The sequence below is a fragment of the Passer domesticus genome, chromosome 3 (assembly GCF_036417665.1).
Source record: "Passer domesticus isolate bPasDom1 chromosome 3, bPasDom1.hap1, whole genome shotgun sequence".
Lineage (NCBI taxonomy): Eukaryota > Metazoa > Chordata > Aves > Passeriformes > Passeridae > Passer > Passer domesticus.
The window spans coordinates 65,936,563-65,951,854 of record NC_087476.1 but is presented as its reverse complement, the minus strand read 5'-3'; the positions used below and the strand labels follow the sequence as shown (position 1 = coordinate 65,951,854).

The 15,292-nt window shown below is 43.7% G+C and overlaps 1 protein-coding gene across 8 annotated transcripts in view; it reads right to left on the bottom strand.

Annotated features, from left to right (window-relative positions):
• Window positions 1-12,276, bottom strand: part of GRM1 (glutamate metabotropic receptor 1) — a 182,013-nt gene extending 169,737 nt beyond the window's left edge. For 3 of the 8 annotated variants that reach the window (XM_064413639.1, XM_064413643.1, XM_064413642.1), the window contains exons 1-2: window positions 11,904-12,275; window positions 9,496-10,393 (exon numbers count right to left, since the gene is read on the bottom strand). In XM_064413639.1, coding sequence (XP_064269709.1) covers window positions 9,496-10,258 — 763 coding nt within the window. In that variant the 5' untranslated portion in view covers window positions 10,259-10,393; window positions 11,904-12,275. Of the gene's footprint in view, window positions 1-9,495; window positions 10,394-10,815; window positions 11,064-11,085; window positions 11,224-11,903 lie in introns of those variants that run through there. The other 5 variants (XM_064413641.1, XM_064413640.1, XM_064413636.1 and 2 more) reach the window with 4 other exon arrangements.
• Between the last annotated feature and the right edge of the window lie 3,016 nt (window positions 12,277-15,292).

Here is a 15,292-nt window from a genome sequence, read left to right as displayed (position 1 = left end):
ATTTGCTCTTTTGGCAAGAGACTGAGATCTACTCATGTGGAACTCACAGTTAGAGAAATATATTCTCACTAGGAGGATCACCAATTTCAGCATCCAGCATAAACTTCTACATGTCAAATTTTCATTTGCTGAAGCCTTTCCACACCACCACATGGGCAAGAAAGGCTCATAAACAAGCTTCAAAGGTTTTCTCACTTCCTGACAATTAATTGCAAGTTTATCTTTTATATTCTACTCCACCTAGGAAAAGATATTCAATGTTCAGTGGAGCGTGGTCAAACATTTTAAGAGAGTATTTATGAACATTTATTCAGATTCCCAGTAGTTGTCATTTGAGCAATATTCATGTCTGGTTCTTATGGCTGTTTTCCAGGATGAGTTTTGTTTGAATAATGTCTGGGAAATTACTAGCTTATGCAAACCCATCTGTACCTGCAGATTAATAAGGATGAACATTGCTGGTTAAACAACTGCATTTAAGAAAATGAAGGCTTGTTCCTCAAACATTTTGCAAAGAGAAGCAAGTATTAAATTCACTAGGGGAGCTTGAATGGGAAGAACTAGATTCAGCCTCCTTCTGTTTGGAAGGAAAAATGTATGTATCTGAATGTCCTCCAATATCTATGCAAATCCAACAAACACAGCTTTGTTTTCACACAATCTTACACTACTCCCAATTAACTATGGCATACACCTAGATGTGGGATTCACAATCCCTGCAGATTTTTATGGCTTTCTGAGTATTGTCAGCTCAATAACCTGAAAATAAAACATCTGATGGCTGTGCTGAGCTCCATTTAGGATCCACTGGTCTCAACAGAGGGACACCAATTAACTTCAGTGAGCATTTGATAGGTGCCTTATTGCTACACTTGCTCTCTGCACCAGCACAGGACATGATCTTCTTTGCTTTGCCTACCAGAACTGCCAAATGCCCATGCTTAAAATAATACTGTCAAATTTTCAAGGGACTTATAAATCATTGATGGCTGCTAACATAATTCAAATATCCTTTAAGAATTCATTTGTCTATAAAAATATCCAAGAGAAATTATGAATTAAAATTGTTTGAACAAAGGACCGTGATACTACAGAACAAACAATATGAGTTGTCAGTAAAATGAAATATCTGCCACACTGGTTTTTGATAGACACACACCACTTAGGCAGTGGCTCAGCAGAAGAGGAAACAGCTTGTGATGCACAATGCCCATGTCACAAAATGCTGTTAAGACACTCTGGCTCTGTAGGTAGCAGTGCCAGACTGTGGGTTAGATAATAAAAAATGAGGGCAAAACTTACATACTGTGTATTGATTTACTTTTTATGTGTTTCTTGTGTTACTCACTGGCTCATTGAACACACAAAGGAAGAAGCAACTCTTGATTTAGTCTTAAGCCATATACAAATTGTTAAGACCTAACTATCCAAAAAGCAGTCTGCAATTGTACTGTACTTTAGTGGTAAGTCCAAAAAAAAAGCTGCATGTGAAATAAAAAATCAGTAAAAGTAATGTTTAATTCAAAGCAAAATAAATTATATCAAGATGAGAAAGCTAATTTCAAGGACATTAGAATGAGTAGCAAAAGACTGAAATACTAAAATTACATAAAGACTAGTCAGGAATAGTCAGAGCCAAAGTTCCAAAAGGATTTAAAAAGCTGGCATGATAAAGCAAAAAAGTAAATTTCCTAATGCTATTCAAATAAACAAAGCAAAACAAAGTTAAAACAAATACTTTGAAAAATCTAAGTTGTGTTCTAATGAGGGAAAGAAAACAGAGTATACCTCGACAATTGAAATATAAAACCACAAAAAACCAAGATGAAACAATTCTGAGACATAAAGGGATAGGATCTAATAACCCACCATTCTTCAGATATTCAAGAAATGGGAAACTAGCCTGATATTCAATGATAACCTATTATATAAAGAGAGCACTCAGAGAAGATAAAACCACAACAGAAAAGTTAAATTAATTCTCTCAGTCTGCACTGCCAGGGAAGGCAGATAGGACAGTTCTCACACAATGGTCATTCCTTATGTAGGATAGAAATGAACCTTTGTCTCTGAGTATCAATAGAACGTGTTTTAGAACAAATCCAAATTCTTCAGGTGGACTTCTACAAATTTCCAATACCAGCTAATTTTCTACTGGGGCATGTTAATAGCAGTTACAGGGGCTTTAGCACAAAAAAAAAAAAAAAAAAAAAAAAAAAAAAAAAAAAAAAAAACAAGCAATAAAAAGCAATTTTATATTTTCACATATCAGTTTTCATTTTTAACTGAATTTATGAGAGTAGAGAGGCATAGAGGGCAATCCAGCGGACAACAGACATGATATTTCTGCAGACTTCAGATATTTCTTCACAAAGCCAATTGGTAGGAACAATGACAAAACAGTATTAAGGTACAAATAAATAAATATCTCATATCAGGAAAAAACTAACATAAATTTTCAGGAAAAATCCCCACATATCTCAGAAGTTAATTATACTTCTTTTTTGGGAGGAGGCAACCATATGACTAATATGAGCACTATAGAGCACTTAGGATTTAAGAAAGCTTTTGACGAAGTCTCTTATTAAAGTCTCTTACAGAAATAGAGGTAATATAGGATACAACAGAAGTTCCTAGATTAATAATTGGCTAACAGATAGGAATGAAACTGTAGGAAAAAAAATTTTTGTTAATAAAGTAAGGGTAACACACAAGGATTACCCTGTGCATAATGGCCTCTGAAGTAAGCCTTATCATTTACAAAGAAGATTTTGTAGTAATTTTGAGGACTTTTCTGACAACATTCATTCAGTGCATGGTGGTAATTAAAAAAGTAATGGACAACTGGAAGTTTATCAGGAAAGGTCTGAGAGCAATACTGAAATTGTTATCTGACAAGAGAGTTTAACCATGGTCTATCCCCACCCAGAATACTGAATGTAGCTCTGCTTGCCCACATTTTATATTGGAATTAGAAGTACAGAATAATGATCAAGATTAACAAATTATGAATAGTTTGAACTTCTGAAGATAATGCAGTTATCAAAAAATAGTTTTAGGGAAACATTTCTTCACACAAGATACAATTAATTTACAAGACTGAGAGAGAACTTCTTTACTGGTAGTGTTACTGAGCCCTGGAACAGGCTGACCAGAAAGATTGTAGAATTTCCTCCCCAGGAGATACACAAAAGCCATCTGGACAAAATCCTGAACAACATGCTTTAGTCACTCTACTTGAGCAGGAGGCTGGATTAGATGACCTCAAGCGGTCTGCTCCAACTTTAACCACTCTGTGATTCTGTGATACTCTAGAGACCAAAGTATAAATGATACAAAACAGAATTGGACAAACTCCTAGAGGAAACGTTCATGGCTGGCTGGTAGCCCTAGGACTTGGGAATGTGCTACAGACTGGAACTGTGGAGATGTGCTCTGTCCTGCTCATTTCTTTTAATATTCAGCCTCTCTCTCAACAGCTAACTTTCTGCTGGCAAACCAGATTTAGAAATTGTTCTTTAAGATGTATATTAATAGTAATAATAGCAATAATAGTGTTTGAGAAAAAACTATTGAAAAATTAGACTGCAAACCTGAGCTGGTTACCCACTGGCTGGCATTTGTCCCTTGCACGCGTCTCTCCAATCATGTCTGATGATAACCCTCAGCATTCCTTAGATACCCATGAGTGAAAGGACAGTTATTTCAGGTGCAATCATGTCAAATCGATTCCTGGCCCTCCAGTTCAGACTGCAGGCACATGTTAATTACTGCCATCTGTGACAGTGGCTTATGCAGTAAGCACTCCTGCCACCCAGAAGATAAACTGAAATCCCTGTGTTGCTTCACGTGGGTCAGGGAGCCCCAGTTAGTAATGACTTTGATCAGCATTTTTCTGGGCTGCGTGTGGCAGGTGCAATGCTTCTGGTCTCTCACTACTGTTACCAGCTCACTGATTTATTAGGCCCCAAAGAATCTTTCTCAGTGGGTGACACTTCTTTAATTATATGGTTTCACTCCATTTTACTCCATATTTTTAGCTTTTTGTTTTCTGTCTAAGAATCCTCAGTGCAAGAACCTCCATGTTATGAACCTAAGTTTCAAAGGTATATTTTAGAGTCATTTGGACACAGATTTTGAGAAAGCTGAGGTCATTTAACATTTCTAAAAGTCTCCAGTGAGACAAGAAACCTGCAGAAGTTAACAAGGATTGTAGGACATAAAAACCAGATAGCAAGGGCATAATGTAGAAAAAAATAAAGCACAAATGAACTCATTGTGCTGACTGATAAATATGAACTCTAGCAGTATTGCTGAGAAGGCAGGCACAGGAGTTTGATGAACCTTTTGAGATGATATAACTCATGCAGCTGCCAGTTGTGTAGTTGAAAAGCTATACTACTTGTGAATTTAGGAGTAATGCAAAGCAATATATTTTCAAGAAGGAATTTCTCTTGATCTCTACAACGTTTGTCACCAACCATAATTTTTCCAATGTTAATCTATGAAAATTATTCTCCCAGCACCTTCTAATTAATACTATTAATGGGATCCATCCAATGTTGAATATTTGTTTTGAAACTAATTTCTGTTTCCCTTGGGATATATGCCTGTCCTTTTTTTTGTGTCACAAAGCCTCTGAAGATGATTAGTGAAGTAAGTTAAACACAAAAAATAAAAATAGACTGAAATAGGCACTTATGAACACACATCTCAGCTCAATTCATACCACTACATGAGGTTAACCTATAAGAGCATTTTTGTAATTGTTGGTATCATAGAAACACTTGCACTCTCTAGAATTCCAAACATTTGAAATGAAATTCCTTATTCTGTTGCCTGACAATAATTTTATCAAAAAGTATTTATAATTGAGTGACACCATAGAATTAACAATAAAACTTTATCAGAAACACTTTCAAGAAATTAAACACAATTTTATGAAAATCATTCCTTTGAGCTATTTGATCTATATAGCCCCACTTATCTTTAAAGAGAAGGGTTATCTTCCACCATATCTAAAGCTACTTTAGTGCCTTCTACTGAATGAACTTGTGAAAGTTCACTATTTTCTTGGGAAATTTGCAATAAAGTGCAGGACTCACTCCTTTCCAAACTCTTTCCAACACATACAACCATGTTTATGAGTTTCCTGTACAATGGATAGTGTGCAGCAGTCAGGTTATCAAAAATCATTGTGAAGATAATATACTTACCACCTATTTTGATCTGAAAATCTTTACAATTGTGCCATCTGCTTCGTCATAGTTCATTTTAAGCCTTATACTCAAAAAAAAGGAACTGCCTGGCAATACAAATCTGACAAAATTTAATCAAGACCAGAAACATCTCACTGTTCTCTAAAATTAATTTCTAAACAGTCCAAATTTGGTGCAATTATCTCAATCATTCCATTTCCAAAGTTGCTTCTGCAAAGTCTGCGTGTTAATCTGTTGGAATGGAAATCTTGTTTATAAAGGCATATTTGTACAATAAAGCATAAACATGGTCCATAAATTGCAAGCAGCACTCAAATGAATGCTCACATACATTTTATAAGGCTAACAGGTAGGCAAGATTGAAATGGAATCCAGGTACAGGCGCTAAGTATTTCTATTAGCTTATTCAGAAGTGGGGTACATAGAAGATGAGGTGATAAAAGGGCTACTTACACCATCACCTCTCCTGCTCCGTGTACAAGAGGAACAGGTAGAAGTAAGGGATTTGGTGGAGACTTCATGCTCATCACTAGCCAGGGTGCAGTTGTCTTGTAGGTTTTGCCAGTCAGTTTAACCTACAGTGATCTCGTAACCACTCTGCTTTTTCTGATGGCAATCCCAGAAATTAATTTTCTCTGCCTTCAGCATGGAAATAGCACAGCAGTGGTGCTCACTAACTCTTGCCTTGCTCTGGGGGCAGCCCAGGGGCTCTTCCCCAGGAAAGGAAGAAAGTGTCCCCTGTAATTCTTCACAGTGTTACCAAAGCACAGTGGCTGCCTGGTCTAAGTTGAGAACTGACTCTATCTTGCTAAAGACAAGAATATCTCACTTGGAAAGTTACCCTTGGCAAGTGTCACTCCTGCCCTTATCACACTAAGGATTGTGCCCAGTTTTAACCAATGTGCTTTTTGATGCCTTTGATTTCCACAGGAAGCTTTGGCTCAAAGTTAAGCATCCACTTATGTGCATTTCAAGATAAGAATGGTTTTCAAGCCTAAATTTGAAATGTAGACGTGCCAAGAACTCCAATATTGAATTATCTTTGAAGAAAACTTTAAAAAATAATAACCTTGAAAGTGTTTTGCCACTACTATATGGTCCTAAAGCCTTACTCTGACAGATGCACAGATTTGTTACAGCATTTAATGACTGTTGCCCACTCTGGGAAAAAATTTACTCTTATGATAGGCAACTATGCTTAACATAGGTAAATAATAAAATAACTAAACCCATTTCTTCTTCAATGTGGAGTTTTTATAAGTAAATTTTAATCTAAAAGGAGCAATGTGTTATGCGGACCTTTGAAAACAGATTTTATTGACTGAGAAGTTTTCACACAGATAATGTTTATTCTTCTTAATAAACGACTGTGTAAAAAACCCCAACAGGTCTGGCACATCTCCATGCAGCTTCATATACCAGAGGGTGGAGACTGAGTGTAGTTAAAAGTCATCATCACTAATTAATTATCATATTGGCACATGAAGGATAAAGTTCCATGTCAAATGCAAACTACTTAAAGACGTCATCCTTTATGGATGACCTCCTTATGTTCATTCTTATGGCATGTAGAGACTTCATGTTAAGAAACTTGGACAACAAATTGTGTGCTATTTATTTCTATTATTATTAAAGCTATAATTGTGTACCCAGGTATTGGTTTGGGCATTCAGCCAACTTCAGGTAGGCCGCAGGAGCAGAGGAAGGGTACGCAGAGGAGCTGGATGGTTCAGGCTGGGAAAGGGCTCATCTGTCTGGGCAGTTTCCATGGCCCTGCCCTGGGTCAGTGAGGACTGAGGAGTGCGGCTTGCTGGCACAGGCGGTCAGTCAGCTCGGTGGTCTCACTGCATCCCCTTGTGGCTGGGAGCCTACAAGAGCTACACCTTGTCCATTCCCATGAGAACCAGAGGTCAGGTAGGAGGAAAGCAGCTTTCCTGCTCTGGAAAGGGGGCCAAACTGGATCTTGGAAGGGAAAGGAATTAACTTCTTCACAATGTCAACCTGTGCATTTCCTAGAAATACGCCCCTTCCTCACAGTCCCTGCTGAAGAGATTCTCCAACCAGTGATACCCTAAAATTCCTCCCAGCACATTTTGCAGCCCACCATAAAGACTGTGTAGAGACCTATGAGTAACTGTGGGGGAGGAATGTTTCTGACTACACTTTATCCCCCTATTTCCAAACATAGCATGGATGGAGCTGCTCTGCTCAGACTATAATTCAGAGTGACTTTGTGTTGTCTTTGAAAAACGATTTCACTTTTAACAATACAGTGAATTCACAGGATTTGAAACAACAGAAATGCAAGCATTTACACTGATTTTCATGAATACTAACTTCACTTTAAATAGAAGGGAAAAAGTCTTTGGAATCTACCCAATAGCAATTGGGTGGAGTAAATAACTTGTCTGTCTGAAAAGAAATGAGAAAGTTAAAGCTTGTTACATAATTTCAGTGACATTTTTTTCCTTTAATTTAACAATAAATGAATGGCAGACACAGATTAATAACAAAAAAGCAAATCTGAATCTCAAGCTGTATGATCTGTGAAATTGTTGTGATCTTTCCTAAGAGGAGTGTTGCCCTGTGGGCTACCCCTATTTTCAAAAGTATCACTTCATAAGTCTAAAAATATCTAGCAACAATTATTTTTCATCAATCAGTAAGATTTATAAAAATAGGCATCTAATTAAAATTTCTCACAAGCAATGACTGAAGTTGCGGATTACAATGATCTTTTTTAAAAATGAACCTTCAGAGGATGTTGTCTTTTCCAAAAGTGGTAAGGTCCACTAATGTTAACACGAGTGGGACAGAGGCAGCCAGTCCCTTGAGGCAACTCCTCAGGCACAGTGAGTTAGCAGAGCACCCCAGAGTGCCTTGAAGGGAGAGGTGGCTATTTAGATCAACAAAGAATTTACCCCTTTCATGTTTATTTGTCATCCTGGCCTTCCACAGGATCTAATCATATCTGTCAACAATAGAGAATCTTAATAGCTCATGTTGGAGTCTTGCTAGCAGCTCATTTTCTCATCTGAACAGGGCATAAATGAACTGCAAATGTTGGGTCATTGCTTCATGCTCTCATTTGTCCTCCCCAGCCCCCTCAAACTGCAGCATTTTCTGGTTTTGGTGTCCAGATCAATCCAGTTTCCTTCTAAATGTTGTAAATATGTAACCCTTCCTGGAGATTTTTTTTTTTTTGGTCACAAAATATGTTCTTACCTCATTTTACTTAGTCATCTCTGTGAGAATGAAAGGTGTGGAGTCAGCTCAGTAAGCACAGGGAATCATAAATCAAATCCATACAAGAGATAAACTCAGATAAACAGAACAGTTGCAAAGCTATAGCAATAACGCGGTCAGATTTGCAATTTTATACTTAGAAATCCCATTTTGAGGACCACAACTGGACTACAGAAATATCACAACAATATATCACAAGTTTATTTTCTATCAAATGCAATTGCTCCTCCAATTTATGTTGGTCCACATACCCTGGCTATGAACCAATGCCTCCTCTTTAAAATAACGTTATTATTGTTATTTTTTCTTTTGATATTTAAAATTAAGAAGACCTGTTGACAGAGCAATAGCTTTGACTGTTGCTCAAGCTGCAGACAAGATGCATGAGCCTCTGCCTGCCCTTTCCCTCGGCAGCTGGCTTTGCAGGGACTACCTGGACAGGAGAGGGATTTTCAGGTTCCTTTCCTCACTATTCGCAGAGCCAGGAAATCAGTTCACACGCAGCAAAGCCAGCAGCTAATCCTGGAGTCCCTGCCGAGCCCTGATCCCGTTTTGTCAAACTCCCGGCGATGGCAGTGACCGAGCGCCTCAGCCCCCCGGGCTCGCCAGCCCCACGGACCCGCCCCGGCCCAGCCGGAGGGGCGAGGCTGCCCGCCCCACATCCAGCTGCTCACATCTGTTAACTTTGATTTACAAACACGCGAACCACTCCGTGTGCGAACGGGGACAGCGCCGGGACCGCCGGGGAGGCGCCGGAACCCGTGCGGGCATTGCTGCGCCGCCGAGCCCCGCTCCCGCTGCCCGCAGTCGGGGGGCCCTCGGAATGGCACCCCCGGAATGGCACCCCCGGAATGGCACCCCCCTTCCCCCGCTTCTCGCCGTTCACCCCACGGTGCCGCGGGTGGCGCTGTCCCGGCGAGGCGCCGCACCCCGGCCCGGTGCCGGAGGGTGACCCGGCACCGGCGCGTCCTTGCGGAGCCGCCGCGGAGGGCGCAGCGGCCCGGGAAGGCGGGGTCTGCCCCATACCCACCTTCCGTGTGCACGGCGGAGACGTAGGTCCAGTTGTAACGCTTGACGATGTCAAGCATGGCCCTGGCCTGCAGCGTGTCGGAGGGGACCACCCTGAGGAAGTACTTGTACAGCGTTTTGTCGCTCAGGTCGATGCTGGTGGCAGAGTAGGCGATCTGAGGGATGTCAAAGAGCTGGAGCAGGTTTTGGACTTGGATAGCAACTGAGCTGGAGCCGGGGCCGATGACCCCTGCGATGGGCTTTTTCACTCGGGTCTGGGGCTGGGTCTGGGAGTCGGAAATGCAGCGAGTGCCTCCATCCCTGTCGTCCCTGATGGAGATGAGAGAGTCCCGTATGAACTCGATGCTCTGCTCCAGGGCCACGGAGGAGTGCCAGCAGGAGTCTCGGATTTCACTGCCCAAGGTGATGTTAGGTAGCAGGACCGGGTCTGCGTTAATTTTATCCAAAGTGTGAAACATGGCTTCGACTCTCTGGATGCCGTATTGCTCCCGGATTTCCCCGCACTTCCTCTCGGGCACTTTCTCGGCTGGTGGCTGGTGATGGACAGAGAAGAGGGCCCCGATGATGACATCCCCATCCATCCGAGCCACCGACCGCTGTGAGGAGGCTGCAGAGAGAAGAACCTTCCGACCACCACTCTTGGGCAGCACGTCCATCTCCAGAAGCAGAGCAGGGAAAAAGACCAGCAGCACACCAATCATTTTGTTGCACGATGTCATCCAGACCCAGGTTACAAATTTCATGGGCTCCCCTTGCCTGCACATGGTTTAAGGACATGTAGGAAATGGCATTTGCTTCTCCCCAACAATGGCCAGGTTGCTCTAAATACCATCACAGCGAAGCCTCACAGCATCACTCTTGAAGGTGCCAAGACAGCCGTCATCCTAGTGACTTTTAGCCTGGTGACATAGAAAGAGGGGATAAAATGGGATAACCAGGAAACCGATGTCAAACCTGAGCTCAATAAAGCAACCCTGCACAGTTAGAGATGTGTCCTTTCTCAAAAGCCCAGGGCAGTGTGCTTTGATAAGATGCTCAACAAGAAGTTTCAAGTAGGATTAAATAATGTATTTTTTTGCCTTGCCATACGATCATGCATAGTCACATATGTTGAGTTTCTACAATCCTTTTTGCACCTGCATTTCAAGCCAAGGCAGCTACTTCCACATCTCCAGCCAGCACACACACACCCTCTGCCCCCAGGAAGTTGTAAAAGTTTCTCTGGGTAGGCAGCTTGTCAGAGAAGATCCCTAGCCCGGCCCCAGCAGCCCCAGCTCTGAAAGCAGAGTGGCAAGTGCTTCTTTCTTTGCGTTCTGATTACCTGAAGGCATCTTTCTCAGTTTAGACATTTTCTTTCTCCATCCATAATGTGAGCAAAAAGAGAAAGTGAGCGGTCTGCCCTGCCAGCCATGGGAAATGTCATTTAAAGGTCAGCGAAGAGAAGAAGAAAAAAACCACTCTACAGTTTAGATTAACTTTTCCGCGTGTAGGGGGCAAAACTGTAATCCAGTCAGGGACACACACATGAAAGCCGTGGAAAATACATATTAGTTACTAAGGCAACCGCGGGCAAAGCCCCGATGTGCCTTACCAGCACGCCTGCCGTGCAGAGAGGCTCCGGGCGGGGAGCGGCGGCGAGCCCGGCGGCAGGGCTCGGCGGCTTCAAACGCCGTGCTGGAGGGAAGATGCCCCCGCCGCTATCCCGGAGCGCGGCCGGGCCGCGTCCCTGTTGCACGAGGAGCCGTCAGCACCCGAGACAGCGCCCGGCAGCCGGGGCAGCCCCAGCCCCGCCGCACCCCTTCCGTGCCTCCCCGTCCGGGGCTGCCCTGCCCGCAGCCTCCTGTCTCGCTGTCCCGGCACCCCGCTGCTCCGGCGCTCCAGTGTCCCGCTGTCCCGCTGTCCCGCTGTCCCGGCCCCGCCACCGCCGGCTCGGCCGCCCGCCAGCACTGCGGGGCGCTTCCCCAAAACTTCTGCCCCCCGCCAGGCGCTGCTGCCGCGCTGTCCCCGGATGCACACGCACCGCGGCTGGCACACGCACACGCACTGCTCGCACACACGCACTCGCACACCCGCACAGCTCCCGGCGCTCGGAGCCCGCCGCGGCGCGCACCGCCCCGCGCTGGCCGCCGCTCCGTCCCTCCCCGCCGGCGGCAGGGGCGCCGGGGCCGGCGGGGCTGCGCGTCCGCCGAGCGGCCGGGGGCTGCAGACGGTCCCGAGGAAGGCGAGGCTCCGAGGGAGCCGCCGTCCTGCCTGCGCGTCCGCACCCGCGGGCGGGCAGAGCCGCCCGGAGCGGGCTCCCGCGGGGCAGCCCCGCAGCTCCCCGCTGCCATCTGCCCGCCCTGCCTGCCCCGCGGGCCGGCCCACGGCTGAGCCCCGCGGTCCGCTCCGAGGGTCACCCCTGAGACGTACCTGGCCGGGCGAGGCAGTGGCTCCCAGCCTGCTGGGAGCGGGCATTGGCGGCTCTCCGGCCGCCCCGAGCTGGCGCGCTGGCGGCGGGGCGACGGCTGTGGGCTGGGCGCTGGTGCCCTCTGTCTTCAGCACCGCTCCACCGCAAGGAAAAAAACAGGTCATCCCGGGCTCATCCATTATCTCATACAGAAGGTTCAGTCATTTTCTCCCCCTCCTTAATTTTTTTTCGGCTATTGTCTTGTAAACGAGTAAGCAAACATCACCCGGAGCACGCTGCGGCTGCAGGGGAGGTGATGGCTCTCACCTCCCGTGGCTCTTAATTCATTATCTCCCTGCCTCAATCAGCAAGAGCGAGAGTTAAAGCAAGAGGCTGCTGCTAGAAGGGGACCCAGACCACGCTCGGGAGACCCGAGACAATGAAGTGTGCCTCACGGGCAGGGCTGAGCTATTTAAATAATTATTTATATTTGGGGGAGAAAAAGCAAAACAGAAAAAATACACTGCAACAAGGTAAATCACCTGTAAAGATAAAGGCATAAAAGGCATTGAGATTGCAGTTTTCAGGTCAAGATGAACCTAAATGAAGCACGTGAGAGGCATGCCAGATTAAAATAATACCAGATTGAATAATCATAATTCAGACGACCTGCTTGCATTCCTAACAGAGGTCTCGGGTGTTTTACTTGACTGCATGAAAGTTAAAGTTAGATTACCTCCCCGCTGGGAACTCTATAGATATTTGCCCTACTTTTGAAAGAAAGAGGCAAGGACAAACATTTAACTATTGCTCATTCAGAGATGGGTTTGCAGTGAGTGCTGCCTCAGGGGTGTCTTCAACTTGTGTCAATATCTGAGCTGATTTTATTGTCACACAGCTAGTTATTTGTCTGCACTGTGTTTATCCACGAGCTCTGTTTATTATGGAGGACCCTGCCCAGGAGGTTGCTGGTGCCCTCTTTCCCTGCAGGTAATGCTTCCCAAGGAGGGAACCAGGGTCAGAGGGTCTGCCTGTCCTCTGCCTGTGGGCATGCAGCCTCCCCAAGGCCAGCCTAGGCCAGTTCTGCCAGATGTGCACAAAAGGGGGAACAAATTCCCCTTCACCCATGTTTTAATGATTAAACTTTAATTTCTGCCCTTGACACAGCGAGCCTGCAGCATGCCAGCAAATTATTCCAATGGTTAAGTTTTGGGTTGCTTCTCTGGCTTTAGCAAGAGAAGCATTTGCAATGCTCCCACTGGTTTTTCCCAACATACAGCACCCTGTAGCCTTCATCCCCTCTAACCAGGCGCTCAGAAAGACAGCAGGTCTTTACGCTGAGACTCTGAGATGTGCAGAGCTGTCACACAGAGCTGTTTTCCCTCAGTGATGGTCTGAGTTTTGCTGAGATTGGAAAGCAGGTCACTGGGTCCTGATGCCCAGCCATGGCTGCAAATGCTGCCTCTCCCACCCCTGCAGCAGCAGGTGGGACTGGGTGGAAATGGGCAGAAGTCTGGGGCTCATACGAAGATATTTGGGATGTCTTTAGGAAAGGCCCGGGAAAGACAGCACTGGTTGCAGTGCTTTTGATTTTCTCTTCTGTCATGGGGGCAGCAAAGGCTTTGCCCACCACTAGTACTGCTCTCTTTGTCCCACAGAGTCATCCCACTGCCTTTTGTCCCTGACTTCTACACATCCTCATCCTGCTGTGTCCCACAGATCTAGTATTTCTCCCCTCAGAAACAGCCCATGTTCCCAGTCCTATCACCTTCACAAATTTCTTAACATATGGTCCCTTTATCATCTGGTAACCATCCTTGAGGCACTACATGGGACCGCATTTTTTGCAGACATATGAGCTGCCATCAAGCAGGGAATCAGGGCAAAACCAGAGCAAGGCTGGAGCTGTCTTGTAAGCAGCAATTCCTTTCCAAGGGAAATTGCCTGCTGTTGAATAATTTTTTCTCTGTGAAATGAAGGACAAGTGAATAATTTTCATATTCCCATGCTGCACAATTTAAAAATCACTTGGAGGTCGATTGAAATATTCTGTTTTGATGGCATCCAAAGTGTTTTGTTTTGTTTTCTTTTTAGACATTTTATACAATGCAGAACAGTTTTTACTTCAGCTAAAATCAATCATTAACATAAAATGAATGTTCCAATATTTCTTCCAAAAAAATTATTTTTTTCTACTCTTAGTTCACCAGAATTACCTCTATTAACAGAAAATTTTCTACTGGAAAAGTTCTGTTCAGCTCTTATGAGAAAGACTCGTGTATTGTAGAAAATGGTTTGAAAGGAGGATTGTTTGGAGTAGCAATGGCTGAAGCCTGGAAACCTGGTTTGTTGAAATCCCACTTTTGGTTTCCCTAACACGGCTACTCCCTCCTCTACTTCCTACCAAGAGAGACAAACCAGATTGACTGTCTAGCTGTACAGACCTTCCAACTAAATTATTGGGGAGATTTAAAGCTATTCTGCAAGGATCAATGCTGCTGAAGTTATACAATTTTATTCTGCCTTGGAAACAAGCAGAAAGCTCATGTGTTCCTGTCAGAAATAAGCTGAAACATACATCAGCTATCTGATAAATTGTCTCCAGTCCTTTTTATTCTGCTCACTTAGCTGCTTTCTTTTCATGATTTAAAAATGTCACCTGCTATATATAAACAGTGTGCATGCAAAACATGCATAGGTAGCCCACTGTTGTAGATACTGAATTGTTTGCTTGTGACCGAATATTTGGAATCATCATCTAGCAGGCTTGTTCAGATAAAACAGGGATTTAATCTTACTAATATTCAATATTTTTTTACATTTTCTCCTTTTCTCTTAGCAAAATAAACATTTCTCATAGTTTTGTCTTAAACATATGCATCATTTTTTACCTCTTTTCTTGCATTTAGGCTTTCAAGTTGCCCTATCAGTAAGATATAAAGCAACAGCATTTTTAAGTTTTGATTGCTTACACTTATTTGCTGCAACAGCTAAGAAATGAACATAAATGGATCAATGTCTGTATATATGGAGCTTTGTAAAGGTCTGATTGCTCAGCTGTTCCTTGTACTAGTAGATCCATTAAAATTAAATAGGATTAACCCATGAAATTTAGGACTCACTTCTGAGATACTTAGAAACTCGCAATACCTTCTGCACAAACCTATAACTGTATGGGGTTACTCTCCATCTTTTTTTTTTCTTTTTCTTTTTTTTTTTTTTGACAGGAATAGACATCCCTTGAAACCCAAGGATTCCCAGAAGTTTGAAAGCTAACATTGGTAGTCATCCAACACCCTCTTGCCCACTGTCTCAAGACACACTATTGTCAGCATATTTTACAGATTTAGGTGATTTTACAGCCTTTAAAAAAGTTCTTCTGCTGGGGCTTTCTCAGGAGGAAACTGTCTGC